Raw genomic sequence first — 25,362 nt, 5'->3', positions numbered from 1 at the left:
AATCAAATTTGATGGCCCACTCATTGGTTGTTTGAAATTTCCCTCCAAAATTCCGGTTGAAAAGATTGACGGTCTCTATTATCTTGAAAAGAAAATATGCGTGTTATGGGAAAGGCTCAAAGATGGTATCACTCTCGCAATGCATTCTCTTGAGTAATCACAGCCAATTCTTTGGCCCCTTGACTGCAAGATATACCCCCTATCCTAAAAACTTTGGATACCTCAAGGGGCACCAGAGTGAAGCTAAAGCATCCAAGGCTGCTTTGGTCTCCCGTTTTGCCGTTATTCCCTTCTTTGGCCTTTGTTCTTTTGTCCTGACAATGTTTAGCAAAGGAAAGCATTTGGAAGATCCTCACCCACCTTGGACTTGTGTACTGCAAGACTCTTGCGGAGTTCATCCAGAATGGATTAAAAATCTTGATCCTCAGTTGTTGGTGACTTTTCCAAGTCAACAAAACAATGCAGGGTGTTCATACACGCTTCACAACCCTATGATTGGGTTGAAATGGTATCCTGTACAATACGAGCCAATGTTCCTGTATGGTTCTTTTACGGGATATATGGGCAGAGCCAAATACAACCCTCAACTATGATGGCCCCTCTCCTGAAGTACTACCCTTCATGGTGAGCCGTGAACACAGTAAAGACGGATAAGGAGAGGATCAAGCAAGAATGGCTGGAACAAACAAAGTGTGAGATGGAGTCTATGTACACTGTTTACTGTGACTAGCTTACTGGCTTGTACGACTATGACAATACACAGGAATATCAAGTTGAAAAAGGAAGCAGACAGAGGCCTGGAGAGTATTGGAGATTTTATGGCGCAAAGAGATGATCAAAACGCTTTGATTTGCACTTGTGAATCCAGTCACCATTAGCGTTTTTGTCTTAATATAAAGAAGAAGATGGCTGGTTTCCCGATGCCGGAGACATGGGAGTGTCATGTTTATACGTGGAGTGTTGAGAATGATGGTGCATTTTACTGGGTGCAAAGACGTATGCCATTTGATGTTGTTTGTCAATGTTGGTCGTCAATTCCAAATCAACACAAATATACAGTTTCTCCCACTGCTGGGATATATGTTACGACTTTGTTGCAGATGTGGTGCAAGATAACATGTTGTCAGGAAAAGGCAATCACAAGGAACTCAAAGGACAAGCCCCAATGCTATCTGAATTTTGCAAACAGATCAGCTCTTCCTTACGAGTTGACTTGTCCTTGGCTCAAGAACATCCAGTTGTGTCTCAGTGCACTGTACCTTCAATAGAGGATATCCTGCAATTCTGTTACAGCTTTGTACCAAAAAATATATTCTCAGTTGGCGAGTGTCACGCAATTGAGCTTGTTAAAGAGATAGACATCAAAGGAATATTGGGAGATATTGGCTCAGATGCACAGCTCCCCAGCTGATCCTCTTCTGCTTTTCTATCTCTTAGTCAATACAAAAGGGCTAGAGGTGCACTGTCACCTATCTGGGACATGAGTGATTCTTCTCCGGACTACATTTGAGGACACAATTTTGCTTTTCAAATCACCCCCATTTGCTTCAAAAACGATTCGCAAGACCGCTATTTACTCAGCTCTCTTGACCCAGCAACAAGCCCAAAATGGAAAATTTGTCTGAGCAAATCTTCATCTATGATGGAATGTATACGGTGAGGATTTGGGCCTAGTTTGGAAGACATTGCTCTACAGCTCATACTAATGGCTATACCATTTAAAACTCTTCTGCAAGTGGAAACACCGCCCAGCATCATCCTGCCTCATCATGTCACTCTGGGGTATCAAAGGAAAGGTTATAAATCTGACGTTATTGACTATAGTTGTTATCAGGATGTCTGCAACAAGCTTCTGCTCAGCACTTGTGGACATGTTGCTTTGCTGCAAGGTGGGATTGTATGGTGTCTTGCTATAAATGTCCTTTCCCCAGAAGCCGTTTTATCAGGACCTTCAAGTGATACCCGAGAACCAAAGGAAATATTTCAGACTACGGATGGGCATTTTTTCATCAATGATTGTCTCTCTCAGGAAGAGCTGGATCTCATTTCAGGGGTTTACAATGTTTATACTGGACATGGACCTCAAATGTCTCAATCATCATGGTGGCCATAGAATTCAGTGTTTATGGGTGGGGGCCTCAATACTGGTTTTTGGTCGGGCTTTACTGAGAAATGTTTTCATACATGCTTGGAACATATCTACCACAATACTGCTGAGTTGAGGAGTGGGAAGGTGTGGAAAGCGGGTATAGTTATGAACAAGAAAACTCCCAAGTTCCTCAAGCACAGTAACAAAACTGTTGGCAAAATTGTGTTATCATGGTTCTAGATTATTAGTGTAAGTCTACCTACCTTACTATCTAGCTTTCCCCTAAGTATCTCTTTACAATAGTGCATGTATTTATGATTTATGTCAGCTGTGTAATAGATTGTACATGTATGACTATAATTGTGTTTTTTGCATCAAAGTCTGTTGTTATCTATTTCAATAATGAACTCTCTTCGTAGCAATGGAGCAACTATGTAAGTAAAGCCCAATAAGAATTATTGATGAATGATTTGGCTTACATTATACACATTTACTAGATTTGGTTGGATCTTGTCTACTGATGTGCGAGCTTTTTGTGTTCCAGGAGTAAAGGATATCGGATATTGCTGGCTCCATTCTGTTGTTAGTTAGGTAATATGCATATGGCATTACTCATTCTTCCACTTGATGGGCGGTGCATTAACATTGAGCTTTTGTTATAAACTGCATGGCCTGCTCTTTCAAGTTCCTTTTGCTCTCTTGTTCTGTTGCTGCGCATTAGAATCTGTTGTTTCCACCTCACACTCATTTTATTTTCTAGTAAGGCCAGTGCAGTGCACTCAGTCTCATTCATTTAGCTGGCTGTTGCAATCTGGGATGTTTCTACACCTCATATTGCCCGATTATGTGTTCACAAGTTAACCTTCAACTCCTTAGCAGCTTTTTACCTGGTGTCATTAACCTGTCGCAGTCATCACACTTACTGCGGCATCCAGCCTCTAGGCTCGTCTTTGTTAATTACAACAAATTCACCGCTAACAATGACTGTGTCATATCCCAGGACTGTAATATAACTCACAGAAGGATTGTACTTGAGGTCTTCCCTTCTGGAGATTTGACATGGCAATATGTTCCCAAAGCAATATTGGAACCTGAGGTAGAAGACAATGGGCCCTGGCCTTGGTTAGTCAATTCCAATGGGTAGGTACTCTTTCCATCAAGCACTTTCTATTCTGACCAGATCTTTAGGGAGCTTTTATGTTGTACAATGGATCAGTGGGATAAACATAAATTGGATCCGGCATATAAATGCCATGTCTATCCAGCACCCCAAATTTTGACAATCATTCCATCAGACTACCTACAAGGGAAATCTTCTGCAACACTAGGTACAAGCAGTGCCATGTCAGTCAATAAAGATGTTGCAGCAGGTGTGTGTAGCAATAATGATGCCAGCAGTCTTCCTGGTGCATCTCGAGCCAGTGTTCCCAAATGAAAATATAAGTTTGCTTTTTGTGGCTCACACTTCACCCAATTTAGTAAACTCAAAATTCTATAGCATCCGGAGATTGGGTTAAGGTGTTTTCAAATGAAATCAGTGGTTCCAAAAACTGCAATGGGAACACATGAAAATCAACCGAGCAAAATTTGATGATACAAAAGTGATGGAGGAAGCATTTTCTGCACAAGCAGAGCTTGAGGCAAAGTCAGTTCAGGAGTGGCAGAAGCAGAAATACCAGAGGAAAAATAAATAAAAACAGCATGTAAATGCGCTATTCGACGGTTTGTCACAGTGTGGAACTTTTTTAATACATCCAAGGTCCCTCCCTCAGCTGCGGAGGTACCTTGGCCTATACTCTCACATCTGAATGTTACAATGCCTCATGATGTCAATTGGGAAAATGTTGAGGCCTTTTTCATCCCAGACAAGATCCTCGGTTCTGGAAGACCTCAACCTATTATTGAAGGATGTGCAAAGGAAGTACCACCCCAACGGCATCACAATTACTAGATGTCCCGGATGATTCACTCAGGGAAACCTTTCTAAAAATGTTGACAATTATTTCACAAGTAGTTAATGCTATTGATATATAGGTATTATATAACAGCATATATGATATGGTGACACCGTATCTAAAGTATAGAAAGAGCGGGCATTGCTTGGGCGACCACTGGGTAAGGGAGGGGCAATCTTTTGTTCTGTGAAAATAGGAACACTCAGTCAGAGTTTTTTGGAACCGAGGTGGCAGAATGTGGTGTGGCTGAATATAATGTCTATATTATGTAATCTAAAGTCACCTGTTCCTTCAAGTAGCTGAGAAACAATAAAAAACAACACACCCGCTCAATGGAGAGGCAGTGATTTTATACCCATATGTAAAACTAATGTATTGTGTTTCTGTCTCTGCAGCCCCTTTGTAAGAATGTCCGCAAATTGGTGTTCAGTAGGGACATATTCAAGTTTGATGTCGCCCACTTCCAATTTCTCTTGAATGAAGTGGTGACAAATATCTATGTGCTTTGTTTGTTGGTGAAAAGTTGCATTTTTCACCAGTGCAATGGCTGACTGGTTGTTGACCATTAATGTAGTAGGTTCCTTTGGGCCAAATCCTAACTCCATTAGTAGGGTTTGCAGCCAGAGGGCTTCCTTTGTAGCTGCAGACACTGCTACATACTCTGTCTCAGTGCTCAATAAAGCAACTGAGGCCTGTTTCTTTGAAGACCAGACTACCGCTGCTCTAGATAATATATGAACATATCTGGAAACAGAGTGTCTATTGTTTGTGTCTGCACCCCAGTCCACATCTACAAAACCAGTGACTTCCTCGATTGAGTCCTTTTGTTGGTATTGCAGAACTCAGTTGCTAGTGCCTTTAAGGTACCTCTAAACACGTTTAATAGTGTTCCAATGCATTTGCCCTGGAGTGGCTGCGTGCTTGCTCAGGACCCCTACTGAGAAAGCCAGGTCAGATCTTGTATTGAGTATAGTGTACATAAGAGAGCCCAAGGCCCTTTGATACTCTTTTTTGTTGATCTCCGGTTCGGTGAGTTTGATCAACTTTGAGTTTGGCTCGGGTTCCTACAGGCTTGCAATCCGTTATTCTGAATTGTGCCAATATAGATTCAATATACTGGCACTGCGACAACCTGATGGTTATATTTTGGCGGTCTCTTGTGATCTCCATGTTGAGGATCCAGCAAGCCTCTCCAAGAGTCTGCCATCTCGTAGTTTTGGCCCAATTTGGCCTTGAGTTTGTCGATGGCTTTTAAATTGTTCATGATTAATAGTTGGTCATCAACATATATGGCTACAATGATGTGAGTTTTACCAAGTGTCTTGTGGAAAACTGCGTGATCAGATTCACATCGGGTAAAGCCCAGACGTTCAAATTCTGACCAAATTTTAGTGTACCAAGCTCGGCCAGCTTGTTTTAGTCCATAAATTGAACGCTTCAATTTCCAGACTTTCGACTTCGAGAGGCCAAATCTAGGTGGACACTCCATGTAGATCTCTTCATTGAGGTCACCATTGAGGTACACTGCCTTAACGTCCATTTGATGGATTTCAAAATTGTGGCTGGCAGCTATAGCAAGTAATGTCCTTATGGATGCAAATTTAGTTACGGGTGCTAACATTTCAGTGTAGTCTACACCTTCAACTTGGGTGAATCCTTTTGCTACCACTTGGGCCTTGTACTTAAGGATTTTGTTGTTTGGGCCTCGTTTGATGCGGTAAACCCACTTGGATCCTACCACCTTTCAATTTTTGGGTTTTTTGACTTTGTCAAATAGGTCCATTTTTGTAAATATACTCATCTCTTCATGCATAGCTTTGTGTCAATGTTCTGAGTCTGGTCCATTAACAGCTTCATTGTAGGTGGATGGGTCGTTGTTGGGTGCAGATGTGCGGTATGCGTGCTCGTTCAGGTGTGAGATGTTTTTCTCACACTCACTTGTAGCCTCGCAAATTACATGCATCTTGCTGCTCGCCTCACTGCCCTCATCCTTTTCATTGCCTCTTTGCTCTATTCCCCCCCTTTTTTTCTTCTAACAACTTTGGTTCATACGCATTGGTGAAAAAATGCTTGTCATTGTTGTGAAAATTGATGCTTTTTGTATATACAAAGAGCGTCAAATGGCTGAGGAAGGTATTGGTTGAGGATAGGGTCCTGGAGAGTCTTGCAGCTTGATCTGAGGTCATGTTGATGTTTGTTTGGGCTCCAAAGGAGGTCTGCTATCATTTACCAATGTATTGATGTCCTTGAACCAACCATTTTGATTGTTTGCAGGTACCCAAATAGCCTCGGATGGGTTTTTGATGGGATCAGTGGTTTGGCCAGCATTAGAATATGTCTTGTCAGACTTGCTGTCACCATCCGCTGTTTCGCTTGCGTCTGGGTCGTTGTTGGCATCCAAGGTGGGGGTGGATGCATTGTTTAAGTTTGGATGTACTTGAGGTAAGTCTTGTCCAAACTTTTTCTCGGGTTTTTTTGACTTACTCCCTTTCTTTTTGATTAGCGTTTTGTAACACTATTCGGGCATGATCCGTCGCATCTTCTTTGTCAAAAATGATGTCTTGCAATTCGAGTAAGCGTCCTGATGCTTTATGCATACATAGGTGTGCATGCTTATGCTCAGCGTATCCTAGGTATACACATTCTAGCATTTTCGCATCGAGCTTGTTTCTCTTTTCATTGGGCACATGAACGAATGCTTTGTATCCAACAGTGCACAGATAAGAGACTGATGGTTTATTTCCAGAGTAAGCTTTGTATGGGGTGATATTTTCTTGGAGTGCATGTGTAGGCACTCTATTTATGATATGTGCCGAGTATAGCACAGCGTGCCCCCAATAGGTTTTAGGAAGATTGGAGTTTTCCATCATGCTTCGTGCCATTTCCATTATGGTGCAATTCATGCATTCAGCGACTCCATTTTCTTGTGGAGTGTATGCATTGGTGGATTTGTGGTGTATACCTTTCATTTTTAGGTATATCACAAATTCTTTTGATGCATATTCACCGCCGCCATCGCTCCTGAGAGAATTTGCTCATTAACCTGTTTCGCTTTCTGCACGTTCTAGGTATGCTTTTGTACTTAGGAAAGCTTCATCCTTTGTCTTTGATAGTTTGACCACATTGTGTGAGCATCTGTCAATAAATGTAATGAAGTATTTGTATCCTTGTGGTGTCGAAACTGACATTGATCCACAGATATCAGAATATGTTCTATAAAGCACTCTGGGGTTTTTGATTGTGGACTTGGATGGAATTGGCTCTTGAGTCTGTTTCCCTGCAATGCACGGTATGCATTTGTCACTTTTTTTGTTTTCATCTCCAATGATTTCTAGACCTTTGACCATGCCCTTTTTTGATAGTTTCAACAAGGAGTCCAGGTGTATATGTCCTAACCTGTTGTGCCACGTCCTTAGGGAGGCCTTTGGGGCTTGTATTTTTGCAGTCACGTCTGGATGTCATGTTTGCAGAGGCTCCCTAGTCGACTATCCAGCAATTGTTGCAAATAGATGATGAATTGTTTGTGATTGACAATTTGGCCATGAAGAGTTGGATTGGTTCTTTGTTCATGGTTTGTGCTATCTTTGCAGTTATTGCAGTTAGCTCCGACTTATCTTTATCAGTGTTGGCTTTTGCAGCTTCGTCAGCTTTCTTTTTTTGGCAGTCCTTTTCAAAATGTCCAAGTTTGCCACAAGGTGGGTACGAGCATTTTTTTTCTTGTGTTTTTTGGATTTGTCCTTTTGCCCCTTTTGGTTTTGTTTCAAAAAATTTGGCAGCTTCGCAACTAGTGCGGTTTGAGTACTTGCTGTGCAGGACTTTTTTTTGATTAGGGCTTGGCTTATTACAGTATTTGTGGACAATTTGTCATCGGTGGACATTAAGATAGTGTGGAGGGTTGAATACAAAGGTGGTAATGAGATAATCATGGCTACAGCAATCAATGAATCGTCTAGAGATTGACCCAGGGATGCTAATACATGGGCTTTTTGACGCATGCTATTTAGCTGTGGTTCAAGTGAAGAATCTTCGGAGAGATCCCTTTGCAACAGTTCACCTATAAGGTAAGCTATAGTTTGCTTTTTTTTTCCCTCGTACTGATTGTTTAGCTGAGTCCAGACCTCTTTTGCACTGGTCAGGTATAATACTCCATTCAAAGGTTCGTCTTTCAAGGTAAGGGAGATCTGTGTGCTCTTGCTTCCTTGTTTCGCTGACTCCACTCAGCTTGTTCTATTGGCTTTGTGTCACCTGGGTCAGCGTTGGAAACATCTATGATGCCCATAAGGCCTCGTAGGTCTAAAACCATTTGGATTCTGTATTTCCATACTTGGAAATTTGATCCGTCGATCTCGACTCACGGTATGTCATATAAGCGACTTGAACCATGTGTGGTTTTGCCAGATATGCTGGTAAACATTGTTGTTGCCAGGTTTGCTCCAGCCTGTGATATAGAGGTTGGTTGGGTAGTCATTATAGCTTAATGAGGTATGGTACGAGGTTGAAGTGGTGAGTTCAAGTATGGAGTTGGGCAGGGCTCATAACCTTTTGTTCTGTGAAAATAGATGACAAAACCGGATAAACCCGGTCTCTACTAAAGCAGCCATTGTTCTCCATGGAATATAATGGCTGCTTCATGGAGTCACCATTGTTCTCCATGGAGCATAGCCACCACTCCATGGAGTTACCATTGTTCTCCTAGGAGTCATTATACTGTAGTGAGTAGCACCTCCGACTATAAGTAGTAGGGGGTTTAGTATAGGAATACCTCAGTTGTTTCTATAGCCTCTTAGGCAGCGGCTGAGTTTCACTTAGATTGATTAATAGGAACACTCAGTCCGGGTTTTTTGGAACTGAGGTGGCAGCATGCAGTGTGGCTGAGTATAATGTCTATATTATATAATCTAAAGTCACCTGTTCTCCAATTGCTTCAAGTAGCTGAGAAACGATAAAAAACAACACAATCAGGGGCTAATGAGTGGGCTGCGAGTGGGCAATGCCTTTTGATAGCACTCAAAATGTCATATTACAGGCGCTACCAAAATGAGAACTGGAATTTAATATTTAGAACTTTTAGACGTGGTGGATAAAATATCATATTCACACCGACTTTTTGTGCACTTTACACAGTAAATTTTGGGACTCACTCAAACCTTGAGTGAAATTTGTAACAATAGGTGTCTATTTTTCAACGAATAAATTATATATATATATGCCTTTTGAAAGAGTTAAGAGCTCATATGGGAACTCAATTTTCAGAAAATATTGGTTTTTCCAACTTTTCAGCCACATGATGCCAGGGAGCAGTTGAAGTCAAAGCAGGCCGTATGGCGCTCCAAGTGCACTTTTAATGTGGCGCAATAGAAACTCTAAATTGTGCAGTACACAGACCTAGCTATTCAAATAGTATATACATGTGCTCGCAGTACGTCATCACAACAACGCCATATATACAGACAGATGAGCCACACACATTCTGAGGCAAAAGCTAAACATTAGTTCACCCAACTTGACCAACAAAAATATTATTGCAAGATGTTAAGTAAGGACTGTCTGCTACAAGCAAGGGCAAACGAACAAAAGTATAAACAAAAGTAAGATTAAAGACTGACTAAGCTACAGAAATTTCAACACAAATGAATGGGATGTGCATTTAAAATCTGGGGAAGGGAATGGTGTATTCATCAGCGTATGGATTTGTGCGTTGGGACTCTGAAGCTAACCAGTAAGTCATACTTTTTTCTTTTGTTTTGTTATACTGGTACTTCACAATACATAGTCATATTTCATTTGTACCACCATGGTCCAAGTCGGTGGTCACTTGTAAATCTTTGTATCATTGTATCATCATAGTTTAAACTGATATCATATTATCACTGATTGGCACAACCCGGCCTCGTGACGTAGTGTTTGAAACCCTGACAGAATCCTGACCTTCGGTTTTCGTACTGCATTCATGCAAACTGCAAAATTTGAAAATATGCCAGGCTCAATCAGTTCCTTGAACTCTGTAAAGGATAGTATGGTACGTTTCTCTCACTCTCACTCTCACTCTCTCAACCATTTTCTTGAATATAATAGCTCCATGAAGGGCCAGGTGACCATTGTCATCGCCATCAATATACTATTTTGATGAAGGCTTGTTTCTTTTCCAGGTATTTACATTTTTGCTACTACCATATGCTACAATTTTGCTCTAATTTACTTTCCTTGTTTTAGGTCGAAAATGTGCTGTACAAATTTCACCACAATATTCTATCAACAGTTTCAAAAACACTCAAAAACATGTTTGCAGCCTCTGCAGATGCCCACCTAATTGCTACAGATGGTTCAAGTGATGACCACTCGATTATTCTTCCTACTGTCACGACATTGGCATTTGAAGCATTCCTTTCACTGTGCTATGGCAGGTGAGTCCCAGTAATCTGTCATCTGAGCGTAGTTTTCTAGTGGCTCGTTTTTATCCACAGATGGTCAAGCCCCAGTGGTATGTCTGATGTGGAAGCCACTGCACTGCTTTGTTTCAGTAGCATGTACATGTGCCCACACGCACATATGTATTCCATCCATAAAATCCTTGACCGACAATGGTATTTCAATCCACTCGATCTCATCAAACTGTCGCTTGAATGCAATGCAAAAAAAAACTCTTTTTTCCCGCATTTCAACGACTTATATTAACTCGGCTGAATGACCTTGATCCCAAGGACATTTACACACATATCCCTCAGGTGGTCTATGTTGCACTGGCAACGACAAAGGAAGTTCTTCACAAACACCATAGGATAGTTGCATGTGAACCGCCGGATCATGTACCCAGTTGCTCAGACCGTCGGGGCTGTGATCATGATTGGAGACAGGTGTGGTGGAATGGGATGGGTTGATTTCTCCTTGATGCACGTAATTAGCAGCCCTACCAAGATGCAATCAAACATTTTGAGGCTTTTTTTTTTGGCAGGGTTACTCAAGGGTGTGGGGAAAATATGCTGGCAATGATCAAACAGAAATCAGCTTTTAGACAGGTCAATCAAATAGTTCATAATATATGTAACAACTTAGTGGACCAGTTGATCACCAAGCCTTCCTATGATGACTGAGAGATGGGCTCGCAATCCCTTCAATTATACCAGTAGTGGGCTTGTTTTAATTTTGCCTTAGAATGTGTGTGGCTTATCTGTCTGTATATATGGCGTTGTTGCAATGTTGTACTGCGAGCACATGTATATACTATTTGATTAGCTAGGTCTGTGTACCGCACAATTTAGAGTTTCTATCACGCCACATTAAAAGTGCACTTGGAGCGCCATAAGGCCGTACTCTTTTTGGGAGTACAGTCTGATAGCACGAGTGGAACAATATATATGTTGTCCAATGGTCAACACTTCTTCAACTGTCCTTATGCCCTGAATGAAACAAAAATATGGTGTAGGGCATACCCTGGACCACGTCCCTCCTGGAAAATGGCCACAATGATCCCTCAGAATGAGCAAAAGTCAGTCCCAGAAATCTAACAACCAAGAAGTAGAAGATGAAGGAGAGAGTGTCAGTCAGAGTAGTGGCAATGCCATTTGGAACAGGATCAAAACTACAGCCCTTATCAACTACATCAAGAAACATTGTGCACAAGGAGGGGACGGCCTCAACTTTAGGAGGGCATTTTGGCCAGGGGTGGCAGCTGACATTGCACCTCTCCTTGCAAAAGGACCAGGAAAAAGTGCTACTTACTGTGGTTCAAAATGGGGCAGGGTTTGTAGATGGATATTGTACCCCACCGTACACTATTTGCTAACAAAAATCATGTGTTAATGTAGCTCTGTACCAAATATAATGAAATCAGTGCAATTGCAAACTTATCTGGTGTACCGTGGGACAACAAACTAGGGCTGAATATACTTGAAAAAAGTGAGGCGGTCTGGGCAGAAATTGTTGAGATATGTATCTGGTTTTTACCTGCATGGGGAGGAGTCTGAATCAGCATCAATATGTAGAAAAATCCGAGAGAAAAAGTGTACAAGAGAGAGGGGTGGGTGCATTATAGCGCTATGCAGGAACTGCTGGGGGGTCAGCACACCAAGGGCTCGAATGCCTTTCGCACCCCTAGAGTACCCCGAGCCCCAAAGGTGCTGAAGAAGTCCACATCCACCACCCAGGTATCTACTCCGCCTGTTTCCGCCACCACAAATTCTACCACGCTTATTGCGCCTACACCTGATGCACCCGCCGCGCCTACACCTGATGCACCCGCCGCGCCTACACCTGATGCACCCGCCGCGCCTACTATCTCTTGTGCAGTGCCCACTATTGTGGCTGCTGCACCTGCAATCCCTTGTGCAGCTGTGTCTGACAGAGCCGCAACGGATCCTCCTGGTCACATCAACAACTGGCTTGGTGGCCTTCCCTCCCCAACTTCTGCAGCTGTGCTTCCTCCCATGAGTTTGACCACTTCAGCTAGTAGCAAGTGCTCGGCTCGAGATGCTGAGATTGATATTGATGAAGGCACAACTGTCATCTGCCACAGCAAGAGCGCCAGTGGAAGCAATCAAAGCCAAGGTTCCAACAAATCCCCACACAATACCACTGCCAATGCGTTCATTGGCCTGAACAACAGACTTGGTGAATTCCTCCCCATCATGCGGGACTTCAATACTAAACTAGACATTGGCCTTGGTATGGAAGCTCCCTTTGCTCCCCCTGCTCCTCCTCCCTAAGTCTCCCAGCCAGAAACACCTATTCCAAACCCGGAACATGTCCGTCAAAGCCATGCCATCTCTGCTGTGTTGAAGAATGATCAGTACCTGGGAGTAGATGATTCAGTCAAACTGTTTCAAATTTTTGAGCACAATATTGTAGTTGTAGATACATACCTCAGCCTTTTGCAGAACAATGAGTTTTGCCGTGTCTATGTGCGCTCAAAGCTTGCTATGTAAGTAGTATGATTAGTGGTCTTACCTACAATGTACTTATATCTGTGTTCTCCATACCACAATGAAGTTATTGATGAAGTCAATCCATTCATGCGTGACTTTGAGCAAATAAATATTGTAGTATACTGACTTACAACAACCCTCTCTTTTGCAGCTCGGCTTGATAGTCTACCCACGGCTGTTTGCTGCAAGATGAGCTGCTTCCAGTATTACTTGATATGAAAGCTCCCCGTTATCGCCATTATTGGGTGTGAGAAGATCAGTGTCTTCATTGTTGTCTTTGTCATCGGTCGGATCGTGAGTACGGATGAAGTTGTGAAGGAAGCAAACAGCAGATGGGATGAGAGCCTGCACAGACATATTGTATTCAGGTGCAGCCTTCAAGATTGAAAACTGGCGCTTCAGAACGCCAAAGATACGCTCAATGATGTTCTGAGCCGATACATGGCACAAATTGAAGTACTCTTGCAGGTTCTGGGGCCTTTTAGAAGTGAGCTTAGTCCAAATATATATATTAGGGACTTACCTGCAGTTTCCACCAGCATATTTGGCCAGGTGGTAGTGCACACCTCTGTGTCAGGCAACAAATACGAAGCTATATAACAACAACGGATGTCTGGTCAAGTCCCTAAAGAGGGCGGTGAATCAGAGTACTGAGGTTGAAAAGTATCGGTATAAGCGCAAATCCAAACTAATATAAAACTAAGGAATAATACATTGAGTATGTACTTCCTTATATATTGAACAGCAATGGTCAGACCGAAAGAGGGAAGAGTTAAGAAAGTGGTCTGACTACCCAACTAACCAATAAGAAAAAGGGAGAGAGAAAGTGGTCTGATCTATTGTATTTGCTAATTGTATGAGAGAGAGTATTGGTAAGAGGTGTACAATTGGCTATATCAGTAAGCCCATGAGAAGGCGCTGATTCATAGCCTGCCTTGCTTATCAATATTCCTCTGAAGTATTCCCAAACATAGTGTTGGATCATTGCTATGTCATCTAAATATCTTCTTGAGGGTCTACAACCATTCTTCTTTGTTGTAAGTATGATAGGATATGAGTATGAGTGGAAAATAAGAAAAAGAAAGATAAGAGTAATAGAATGCCGACCGTGATCTGTAGTCCAAGAGCGAGAGGAGTGACAGGGAATGAATCGGATAACCACAACATGATGGGAATGCGATAAGAAAAATTGATTCCTCACACTCTGTAGGGGACAAGGAGCTGGTCACATGAGGGAAATCCTGCATTGGCCAGATAGTATCGGCCACGGGGTATATACAGATCATGGGAGCAGGCATCATGAAAGAGACTGGCATTTGCAGCGGACCCCTCCCACCCACTAAGGACATATGTAAACTGCATGTTGAAATTGCAGCACAAAAGGCAGTTCTGCAAGAACACGCCCTTGCAATTTCACGTAACATCACGCTCTGCAGCCGAAGGGCTGCAGGCAATATGGGTGCCGTCAATTGCACCAATGGCATCCTTGAAGTGGCGAAGTTTTGGGTTGTTGGCAATAGCAGCTGGTGTGGCCTCAGTGGCCTCAGGAAGACGTACATAGGAGTTGTAGATATTGGTGGAAGTGAAAGCCTGAAGCATCCGCTTGAAATACTTGGTGATTGTGTCGTTGGAACATTGAAAGTGTTCAGCAAGATGGCGGGTAGATAGATCGGTGACGCAAGCATACAGAAAGATGGCGGTTTGTTCCTCCAGCATGACATGCTTGGAGTCAGTATACCCATGACTCTGCAGGAAATCAATAAGCTTTACAAATACTTCTTGCTGCATCCCCAACTCAGTCCTTATTCAATCAGGATGACCGTCCATTAATTCTCTAACCCATCCATAACCTGTCAGAATTGAGTTATGATATGGCCTTGGCCGTCGTTGCTGCTCCTGCTCCTCAGCAACAGCTTGAGCAGTTGCAACAATTGACTGAACAAGGATTGACATGAACCTCAACATCTGCAGGCCATATGAGAGGATCTGTTGTCTAGTCAAGGCAAGCTGTGGGTTGGATGGGGCTTGATTTTTGTCCTCTGTTTCCGGACTATGAATTTTTTCTATTTTGTCCATGCAATTAGAATTGGACTCAATATTGAGCTGCAAGACAAATTTTATAATAATGGCTGGTAGCGCTAACTAGGGGTATGTGCAAGAACTTTGCGGTCTGTGCATTTTCATTCTCCGCTCTAACCGGGAGGAGCTGGGCCGAAGCAAAAATCGATTTTTTTGAAAAGTAAGAGTTCTCGTACGAGCTCTAAATGTTTAATAAAATATACTACTTCGAATACAATTTTGGGCCCGACCAAAATTTTAAATTTCAGACGATCAAAATGTTAATGTAAAACCAGACTCCTAAACCATTCTGTGGTTGGTGTTCAAGCTCTCCTAGTGTAGCCACATTTGTATTATATAATCATATTTTTCCGAATTTGAACCAAAACTTCAACACTTGGTTGAACACCCACCGCCGACTGGCGTAATTTACTGTGGCACCAGTTATGGTCTGTTTGGATTCACTGGGATACTCCTAAATACAGCTCCGGAGCCAAAGATATTTGAAGTGTGGGTACTTAATGATTCAATAAAAAAACAATAAATTGAACTCAGCAAAATGAGCATGTCCTCATGGACACAAGGCCATAAACACAACGAAAGGGGTATAAGTGGGGGAGAAAATAAGCTCTACTAATTAGAAAATGAGTGCAATCAACACTATCATCAAGTACATGCAAGAAAACAATATATCTATACTGAAATTAACTGAAGAAATCCTTAAAAGCACCAACCCAGAGTACAAGAAACTTCACCAGTCACTTGCCAGTGAGGCCACTTCTATCTGTGTGAACTTCTATCAAGATTCTTTGGCACATGATGCTGTCAAATCATGGGCTATGTTAGCTGTTATACGGACAATGGAAAAGGAATTGGAAGAGCTCTCACACCAATCTCATGGGCTGCACTTTCGAGCAACAACAGCCACCTCAGAGCAACTGGAAGGCTCTTTTGTGCAGGAGATAGCAGGAAAAATCTGTGCAGTGGCACCAAACCTCTGGATGCTGGTACGAGCAGCCCTCCAAGTCCCAGTAAATAATGGCTCCAACATGAATGTAGACTTGCCGGAATTTGGAGAAATAGAGCGAGACCTTGGGAAGATTGGAGGTGATGATATGTGTGATGTGGATCTTGAAGGCCATGTAAACGAGGCAGAGAGAATGGAGGACTTGGATTCAAGGCCAGTGAGAGATGCAGTTAATCCTAAGGAAAAAATATTAGCGCTTGCAAACATTGTGAGTAATCAAAAAACTGTAGTGTGTTGTGCAATATGTTAACATATAGATTAGCGTGCTGTAGTATGTATTAGTATTATGCTGCAGAGTGTAAACATGCGGTGTAATCACTTACAAGGAATTTTTGGGATCTTCTATCACTCTACATGCGTGCCGGAGAAGGTTGTGGATGTCCTCTGCCATGCAGGCATATCCATTAGTATGGCCTCCATACTAAACACTATTAAATCAATGTCTAAAGAATCAAGCCAGAAGATTAAATGCACCATACGGTCTCTAACTACCACACTTGCCTATGATAACTTCGACATCAGCTTCAAAACAGCACAACCAACCATTGAGATATTAAGAACAAAGCTTGAAGGAAGTGTCTAGCCACTTGCTGAGAGCAATCAGGGACTGGAACTAGAGTCCAATGTGAGTAACTAGATTATTAGAGAGTATGACAGGTATACAGTACCTAGAGTCCAATGTGAGTAACTAGAGAATAGGAAGCATTGGACTCTGCAGTACTGTCCGAAGTTTTGTAAACAAAGGTAAACAAAGCAGCCACAAAGGCGAAATAATAGAGAACACGATCAATAGTGAATGATAGAAGAATAGATAGAGAAAGGAATGAAAATATATAGGTAGCACAAAGGTGCAGAATCACCAAAACTAACATGAGAACCAGAACTCATTTGTCAGCACCACCTCTGCAACATCTGACAAAACTGGATAAACCCGGTCTCTGCCGAAGCAGCCATTGTTCTCCATGGAGTAACCATTGTACTCCTAGGAGTCATTATACTGTAGCGAGTAGCACCTCCGATTATAAGTAGTAGGGGGTTTAGTATAGGAATACCTCAGTCATTTCTATAGCCTCTCGGGCAGTGGCTGAGTTTCACTTAGTTTTATTAGGTTATGAGCCCTGGTGCGCAAAAGCTACGCAGGAAATAATTCTTATTTGAAACGGCAACCTTGGAACCATGACCACAGCACATGATACATTTGCATGTCCAGTTCTCACTGGACCCAACAATTTTCAGATATGGAAACTCCAGATCATCTCAAAGCTACGTCAGGAAAAAGTTCTCCGGGTTGTTACTGGAGAGGAGCTTAAGCCCTCACCAGGAAAACCTACCTCCTTGGAGGATCCTGAGATCACCTGGATACTTAAGGATGAGAAGGCACACGGAATCATCCAGGACCACATCTCTGATGTCCTCCTAATAAGGACTGGAGACCTTACCAGCTCCAAGGAGTTATTTGATAAACTTGTCTCACTCCATCAAACATCCAACATTGCCTCGGCCTTCTATTCATTCCAGCAACTCACCAAATTGTCCTGGGATGGGACATCACCTATCCAGGACCACATTGCGAAAATCCGGACAATTGGTTCACACCTCTCCGGAATGAAACTAAGAGTTGATACCAAACTCATGGCTTTTGCTCTTCTCCAATCTCTCCCATGCACTCCTGAATGGCAAATATTTCAGTCATCAGTAATCAACACGATTGAAGAAAATAAACTTACCTTTGATGCAGTTGAGATCCGGATCACTGCAGAAGTTGCACGACAGTCAGGGAAGGCCCCTGGAGGTTCCGAATCAGCACTCAAATCCGAGGAGAAATGGTGTAACTTCCACAAAGCCAAATCACACAACACCTCGGAGTGTCGAACACTTCAGTCAGCTGAAAAAGGTCAAAGGAAGAAGGAAAAGGAAAGACACAAGGATAAAGGAAAAGAGAAGGAAAAGGCAAATACAGCGGAGCAATCATCCGGATCTGACTCCGAGGAGGAACAAAGTCATATTGCATTGGATCATGTACATATTTCCAAGCCCCTTGCTAAATGCATTCAAGCTTACCTTGTGTTGGAACCCGATAAGACCAAAACAACAATTATTATTGACTCCGGAGCAACATCCCACATGGTCCCTCACCGCTCCTGGTTTGAGCCAGGAACATACCATGTTCTGCATCCTCCAAGGACAATCAGTTTTGTGGATGAATCCTCTGTAAATGCCATTGGCATTGGAACAGTAATCCTACAAGCAACTGTTGGCAATAAGGACTACAATATTGCACTGTCAAATGTCTGACTTGTGCCAAACTTCACTTTAGCACTCGTCTCTGTCCACAAATTGTCCAAAACGGGGTTATCAACACTTTTTCCAGCAGGGTCAAACACTTGTGAAGTTCGGAAAAAGGAGGAACTTATCCTCACTGCGTTACACAAGCGAGGACTTTATCACATCCAAGCAAAACCCAAAATCAACCCGGAGTCAGCTTTTGCAGCAGTAGATGTAAATTTATTGCACAGGAGAATGGGACACATTGGAATGGACTGCTTGCAACGAATGGTTACAAAAGGACAGCTCCAGGACATAGACACCCTTACCGGAACCCCGGAGTTTTGTGAACCTTGTGCTTTAGGAAAGATGAAGAAATTACCTTTCAAGTCCACTGGAGGAAACCGAGCCAAGCGCCCCATACAAATTGTGCACACAGATGTTGGAGGACCAATCAAACCAACTTCCAGGGAGGGTTTTTGGTACTGGATTATTATTGTAGATGATTTCTCCAAATTTCCATGGATATATTTCCTAAAACATAAAAGTGAAGCACTGGAATGATACAAGCAATGGAAAGAAGATGTCCGAACATTCTTCCGGACTCATTTGGGAGAAGAAAACTTCACTCCACTATACACAGAATTCCTCCGGAGCAATGGGGGAGGAGAATATACTGGCAATGCATTCAAAAATCAACTCCAAGAAGATGGTGTCATCCAAGAAACTACAGCTGCAGATACTCCGGAACAAAATGGCATTGCAGAACACATGAATCAGACATTGGCTACATTAGCAACCACTATGCTCCATGATTCCAAGCTCCCAAAGTCATTTTGGGTAGATGCCATGCAAACAGCTGCATATATCACAGCACGCAGCCCAGCATCAGGACTCCATGGAAAGACCCCATATGAAATACTGTTTAAAAGGAGAGTTGATCCAACTTTGTTTCGCCCTTTTGGATGCCAAGCATATGCCTTGATTCCAAAAGACAAAAGGCAAGGAAAGTTTTACTCCAAGGGGCGCAAAGCCATAATGATTGGCTACACACATGGAAAGCAAGCCTACAAAGTCCTAGACACTGAAAAACGGACTGTGTTTTCCAGTTGGCATGTCATATTCAATGAATCTGGAAAGGTAAAAAAGGATGACACTGCTCCCTGGAACACAGACACTAGCACAAATCAGTGGGAGGGACTCATTCCAGAGAATGCTCACTATCCAGACCAAAAAACATTGGAGGAGGATGATCCTGACCCTTGGATCCGAGATCCAAATGAATTGCAAATGGAACCACATCTCCAAGGAGATGTTCCACAAGCAATGAAACCATATCAGCATGAAGATGTTCCGAGAGCAGTGGGGCAATACCTCCGTGGAGACATTCCGAGAGCAGTGGGAGCACCTGATCAGCTAAGACACCCTCCACAACAGTCTCTACAACCAAGACCTGAACACTGGCCATCTTCAGAATGGAAAGCCAAAGTAGAGTTACAGTCAGTGGGAGGACAGCCCCTCAACATACAGCCAGCTGATGTGGAAAAAGTCCGGATACAGCTAAACAGCCTGTCCATTGGATCAGCTTCTGGAAGGCATCCAACACCTCCGAGGAGTGATTCAACACCTTCAGGAGTGAGTGGGGCAACACACACACAAATGTGTCTACTCCCTGGAGTACCTGCACAAGTTCCTAAAAGAGCAGTCATGCCTGCTGAAGTCCTAGGAGTACACAGAAGCAGTCGCCAGACCCGTCCTGCAGACAAAAACCGAGATTATCAAAGGACTCTAGATGAGGAACAGTCTCGAAAAGAGCAGCATGACAACTCCATGGAGAAACCTAACACTCCTGAGGTTCATGAAGAAACATCTGATACAGAGGAGACATTCTTTGCTGGAATAGCAAGTACCGGTCCATCTAACACAGACCTTCCAAGGACACTAAAGGAAGCCTTATCACGTCCGGATGGAGAATTATGGAATTCTGCCTTGGAGGAGGAACTCCTAAGTCTCAATACCAATGCACTATATGACACTGTTCCACTTCCAAAGGGAGTAAAACCTATCACATCAAAACCTGTGTTCCGGATCAAGTTTGATCAAAACAGAAACATTGAGAGATACAAACTCCGGATTGTTGCACAAGGTTTTACTCAAAGGGAGGGGATTGATTACCAGGAGGTTTTTGCTCCGGTTGCAAACTTAGAGTCAATCTGAATTATTCTAGCCCTGGCAGCAAAGTACAACCTAGAACTTGATCAAATGGACGTATCCACAGCTTATCTCAATGGAGAACTTGAAGAAGAACTGTACATGCTTCCTCCAGGGGGTGTTTCTATCCAACCTGGATACTGCTGGAGATTGAAGAAATCCATCTACAGGTTAAAACAAGCTGGTTGTACATGGAACAAAACTTTTGATCGCAAGCTTCAGGAGCTCGGTTTCACAAGACTAAATGCAGAAACATGTCTCTATGTATTCCTGGACAACAAACAAATATGCTTTGTTGTTGTCTATGTAGATGACCTCCTTCTAGGAGCTTCATCTCGAAAATTCATGAATATCACAAAAGCCAAACTCGAATCCATATTCAAAATGCAGGACCTTGGAGAAGCAAAATACATCCTCGGAATAGAAATCCAACGTGATTGTTCAAACAAAACAATATCCCTATTGCAACGCCAATACATTGACACAGTCCTGGAGCGTACTGGAATGAAGAACTGCAAACCAGTATGGACACCAATGGCCCATGGATCAAAACTCCTTGCAAATGCTCCAGGGGAAGATATTGTGCAACACGAGATGCATATTGAAGGGTGTCAAGTGTCATACCTCTCAATTGTAGGCTCATGGAACCCGCCCAGACATTGCCTACGTTGTTGGAATACTAAGCAGACATAGCTCAGCTCCAAGGAGCCATCACTGGGAAGCTGCAAAATGTGTCCTCCAATATCTGAAAGCAACCAGGGACATGGAACTACAATATGATGGCACAGATGTCTCCATGGACATGGATTTCTATGGATATTCAGATGCAGATTGGTCTGGAGACCCAGACACGTCTCGATCAACATCAGGATTTGTTTTTATCACCATCCGAGGAGCAATCTCCTGGACAAGCAAAAGACAAAGCATGGTAGCTTTATCCTCCACGGAGTCAGAGTACATTGGATTGTGCAATGCTGGACAACACCTTGTATGGCTTTGGACATTTTTTGAAGAAATTGGACATGCTCAAAATGGACCTACAACATTGCACTGTGACAATCAAGCAGCTATCATTCTTACACGAGATCCACAGTTCCGTGCTTGCACAAAACACATTCAACAGAAATATCATTTTATCCAAGATGACTTAGTATCAAAGGGAGAGGCAGTGATCAGATACATTCCTACAGGAGATATGGTTGCAGACATTCTCACTAAACCCCTCACTCACGAAAAACACTGGAAATTCTCTAAAGCTATGGGACTACGGTTGCACTCGAGTGGGAGTGACAAAACCGGATAAACCCGGTCTCTGCCCAAGCAGCCATTGTTCTCCATGGAGCATAGCCACCACTCCATGGAGTCACCATTGTTCTCCTAGGAGCACAATTATACTCCTAGGAGTCATTATACTGTAGCGAGTAGCACCTCCGACTATAAGTAGTAGAGGGTTTAGTATAGGAATACCTCAGTCGTTTCTATAGCCTCTCGGGCAGCAGCTGAGTTTCACATAGGTTTATTAAATAAGTGGCTCCAAAATCATCCGTACTGAGGCATGGAAAAGTCTTTGAACATGTGCTGTCTTCTTCTTTGTTGTCAAGCCTTTTTTCACCAATTTATTGACAGACAGATATTCAATAAGTACACAAGCATGCTGAGAGGGTTTGCATCCAATAGAGCTGGGTATATTGCCTAGTGTAAGATATACTGGATATGCAGACTTGTTGCCTGAGAACCGAGTCAACTGAGTTTTGTCTGTTGCTATTATAACAGGAGCAACAGATGCTCCCTGAGGTAGAAGAGCCTAAAATCAAAGAAATAAGTATGAAATTTGGAAAGGAACCACTGGCATGGATATATTAACCTGTACAGAATGCCACCATTTGCCAGTCCACATCTCATTAAATATACAATCATCGCTGTTGCTGTTTGTGAATATTCTTGAGGGTTTATAGACTATGTCTGTTGCATGTGCTGGATTGCCCAACAAAGACGCAATGGCTTGTAAGGGGTCTCTATATTGTATAAGGTGTTTTTTTTCTGGACGATCATCAAAGTGTAGATATTTTGAGTGCCATTTGGCTCTTTCAGGAATTTTGGAGTCAATAATTTTTAGAAGGCTTCTGCTATTTTGATAAGAAAGGCCCAGTCTCTGGGAAAGCTGGTGTAAAGGTTGGAGGTCAGTTAACATAAAACATGAATCAAAGTGTGGAGGCGTCACTCACTTCAGGAATTGCCAGTAATCTGTCAAGAGATTTCTGGCCAACCCCCTCCTGCAATGCCAAATGTGCAAATTTCCAGTCTAATTCTGTGGAAAATAGAGCCCATCTATTATCTGGAAGATCAATGTCCATTTCATCGTCATCTTGATGGAACTGGTGAAAACTCTCCCTCCATTTATTATGAGCATCCAGATCCACCCTTATAACCTTGCCAGCATTCTCATTTTGTTCCACTACTCTTTCATCATCATCATCATTGTCATCCAGATTAAAGTGCAGGGAGTGGGGGTGACGTGAACTGCCAGCCTGTATCTCTGGGTCAGGGTTCAAGTTATCCTGGATATTGCCTTGCATTGCAGGATCATTCAGGAAATTGTTAAATGGTTTATGTAAGCTGTTGAGGAATATATCTTCTGACCCATCTGAGTCATAATCTTGTTGGTCGTAAACATTTTCATCCAAGTTGACTTCATCAAATACTACTTGTTCAGGGCCTAGGTTGTCTGCCTCAAGTTCTCTTCTCTTTTCTTTCCTATACCAAGCACACATTGCTGACATTGATAGGTGAGCCATGACACCTTGTGGTGTTTTCAAAAGTTTTCCACATGCAGGACATGTGCGATCAACCATACTTGGTACGTGTGCCATTTTTTCCTTGAACCTATATTACACCATACACATCCAGTCAGTTTATGAAATAATAACACCAGTTAATATGAAATTGATACCTTTGATTATCTAGGACCCGTTTGTAAATATGCTGTTGAGATGCAACACCTCAATCTGCACCGGCAATATCCCAAATTGGAAATATGTAGTGGTAAAACATAGAATTTGCTTGTTCTAATACAAATAGAAGTCGTACATGTCTAAGTACAATATTATTTACAAGCACAGAGTACAAGAACAAGAGAAGTAATACATATAATGTTGTCCATGTATGTTTTTCACTTCCTCCTTGTGACATTGTTGCTGGAGCTACCTACACCCAATTTCTGTTGAACAAGCCGACCCACTTCTTCTTCAGAGTGAAAAGGACTCCTTCTCCTAGCTGCCTTAGCATGACTTCGGGGGGTATTATAATGATCCTGAAAACGTCTATGTGCCAGATCAGCTACAGATCCTTGAAAAGCCTGAAGAAAATCGTCAAAATCCAGCTGGATATTGAAGACTGAGAGATCAATGGGAGATATCTCTTTAGGCAATACTTGGGGTGCAAATGGGGAGTAGGTAGAGTAGTAGTGGGCGTGCTCAAATGGGTACCAGTCTGAAGAGGACAACCAGTGCGGTTTGCTATCAAATCCTGGGTAGCAACCTCTAGCGCTGCTATCTGAGCAGCTGCACTTTCAGCTTCTAGGTTAGCGATAGTCTGGGGCGCACTCCTCATAATCGTCTCCATCTCCATAATTGACCTGGTAATAACACAATTGAAAACTTTGTTGAATTCGTCTTTCTGGGCTTGAGTGGGATAGAGTTGGCCCACATCTATATTAGGTACCACCCTCTGTACATATATTATATTAGTCAAAAAAGGTTGTGATCAAGAGGGGACGCACCAGTACTACAGGTGTAGGAAGATCCCGTGCATAGCCCTCCTTCCCTACAACCTTTGGGTCCTTTTCATACAGGTACATATCCACCACAAATCTACCCGCCCATGTTACGCCATCAGCTGTCCTCAGAGGGCCATATTTAATATTATCATCCTTTTGTAAGTTGTACCAATACTGCATGTTGACGGGTTTAGCGTACCCATATTGGGGCTTTGCGTATTTGTGGGACTCGTAGAATTTGACCACTAGAATGCCAACAAGGTGGGGGAGCTCCTCCCAGTACTTTTTCACCTTCTGGGTGACGTCCCCAAGTGATTGGGAGTGGGAGACCTCGACAATGAACAAGTCCTGCCACTCAATGCTAGGGTTGAGGCTTTGGAACTTGAGGGCTAAGTCGGGTACAGTGGTGATTTGACCTCGCCAGAGGAACTTGAACATATTAGAACTCAACTTGAACATCCCATCTGACCATCTGATAAGGCCTGACAGTTTCCCCTGTAAAAGTTCACTGAGGCGCTCAATGAAAACTCCATGTACAGGAGTAGGCATGCTCAGTTGCAGGATGCCTTTCACATGGTCATACATATATCTGAAAGTAGGGACATAAGTACAGTATACTCACTCACAAAAAATCATACCTTAAAGTGCTGTAGTCACTTTCTCTGAGCTTGTCCACAAACTCAGGGAAACTTGATGGTTCAATATAGAATTGCTAGGGGGAAAAATCAGATCAGGAATGTAGCCAGACAATGATTTCTCACCTGGACATATACGTCCTGAGAATTATACTTCAAGTTCCTATCGATTTGCTCAATGATGGGCTGGACTTGATCCTCAGATGTAGTGATTGGTGCAGTATGGGTGGACATTGAAAGAGTGGATGTTGATAGATTACTCGGGGGAGTGGCGAAAGATTGTTGTTGAGTAGCTGTGCATTGCCATCAGGTAATTTTTTGAAATTAAATAACTGACTTACCCTCTGGTCCAGGAGAGGACTTTGACCAAGTAATAGGGGGTATACCAGTAGGTAGCACTATTTCCAGTGGAAGTGGAGGATTTTG

At 42.7% G+C, this 25,362-nt stretch overlaps 4 protein-coding genes across 4 annotated transcripts; 3 read left to right on the top strand and 1 right to left on the bottom strand.

Annotated features, from left to right (window-relative positions):
* Positions 1 to 11,520: 11,520 nt before the first annotated feature.
* Positions 11,521 to 12,008, top strand: SERLADRAFT_404567 (uncharacterized protein; the record flags this gene model as incomplete). Its single annotated transcript, XM_007312184.1, has 2 exons — positions 11,521 to 11,784; positions 11,850 to 12,008. The coding sequence occupies 2 exons, from the start codon at positions 11,521 to 11,523 to the stop codon at positions 12,006 to 12,008; spliced, it is 423 nt and encodes a 140-aa protein (XP_007312246.1).
* A 72-nt stretch (positions 12,009 to 12,080) lies between these two features.
* Positions 12,081 to 12,746, top strand: SERLADRAFT_431893 (uncharacterized protein; the record flags this gene model as incomplete). Its single annotated transcript, XM_007312183.1, has 1 exon — positions 12,081 to 12,746. One exon carries the CDS (start codon positions 12,081 to 12,083, stop codon positions 12,744 to 12,746), a length of 666 nt encoding a protein of 221 aa, XP_007312245.1.
* A 2,921-nt stretch (positions 12,747 to 15,667) lies between these two features.
* On the top strand, positions 15,668 to 16,365 carry SERLADRAFT_404566 (uncharacterized protein; the record flags this gene model as incomplete). The annotated part of the gene is made up of 2 exons (XM_007312182.1): positions 15,668 to 16,258; positions 16,333 to 16,365. The coding sequence occupies 2 exons, from the start codon at positions 15,668 to 15,670 to the stop codon at positions 16,363 to 16,365; spliced, it is 624 nt and encodes a 207-aa protein (XP_007312244.1).
* Positions 16,366 to 22,482: 6,117 nt separating this feature from the next.
* SERLADRAFT_404565 (uncharacterized protein) lies at positions 22,483 to 25,170 on the bottom strand (the record flags this gene model as incomplete). Its single annotated transcript, XM_007312181.1, has 7 exons — positions 22,483 to 22,566; positions 22,752 to 23,409; positions 23,765 to 23,836; positions 23,957 to 24,252; positions 24,305 to 24,890; positions 24,940 to 25,013; positions 25,063 to 25,170. 7 exons carry the CDS (start codon positions 25,168 to 25,170, stop codon positions 22,483 to 22,485), a joined length of 1,878 nt encoding a protein of 625 aa, XP_007312243.1.
* Between the last annotated feature and the right edge of the window lie 192 nt (positions 25,171 to 25,362).

The sequence above is a fragment of the Serpula lacrymans genome (assembly GCF_000218685.1).
Source record: "Serpula lacrymans var. lacrymans S7.9 unplaced genomic scaffold SERLAscaffold_1, whole genome shotgun sequence".
NCBI classification, from domain to species: domain Eukaryota; kingdom Fungi; phylum Basidiomycota; class Agaricomycetes; order Boletales; family Serpulaceae; genus Serpula; species Serpula lacrymans.
Note: the sequence above shows the minus strand (reverse complement) of the source record. Positions and strands in the feature narration are given on the sequence as shown.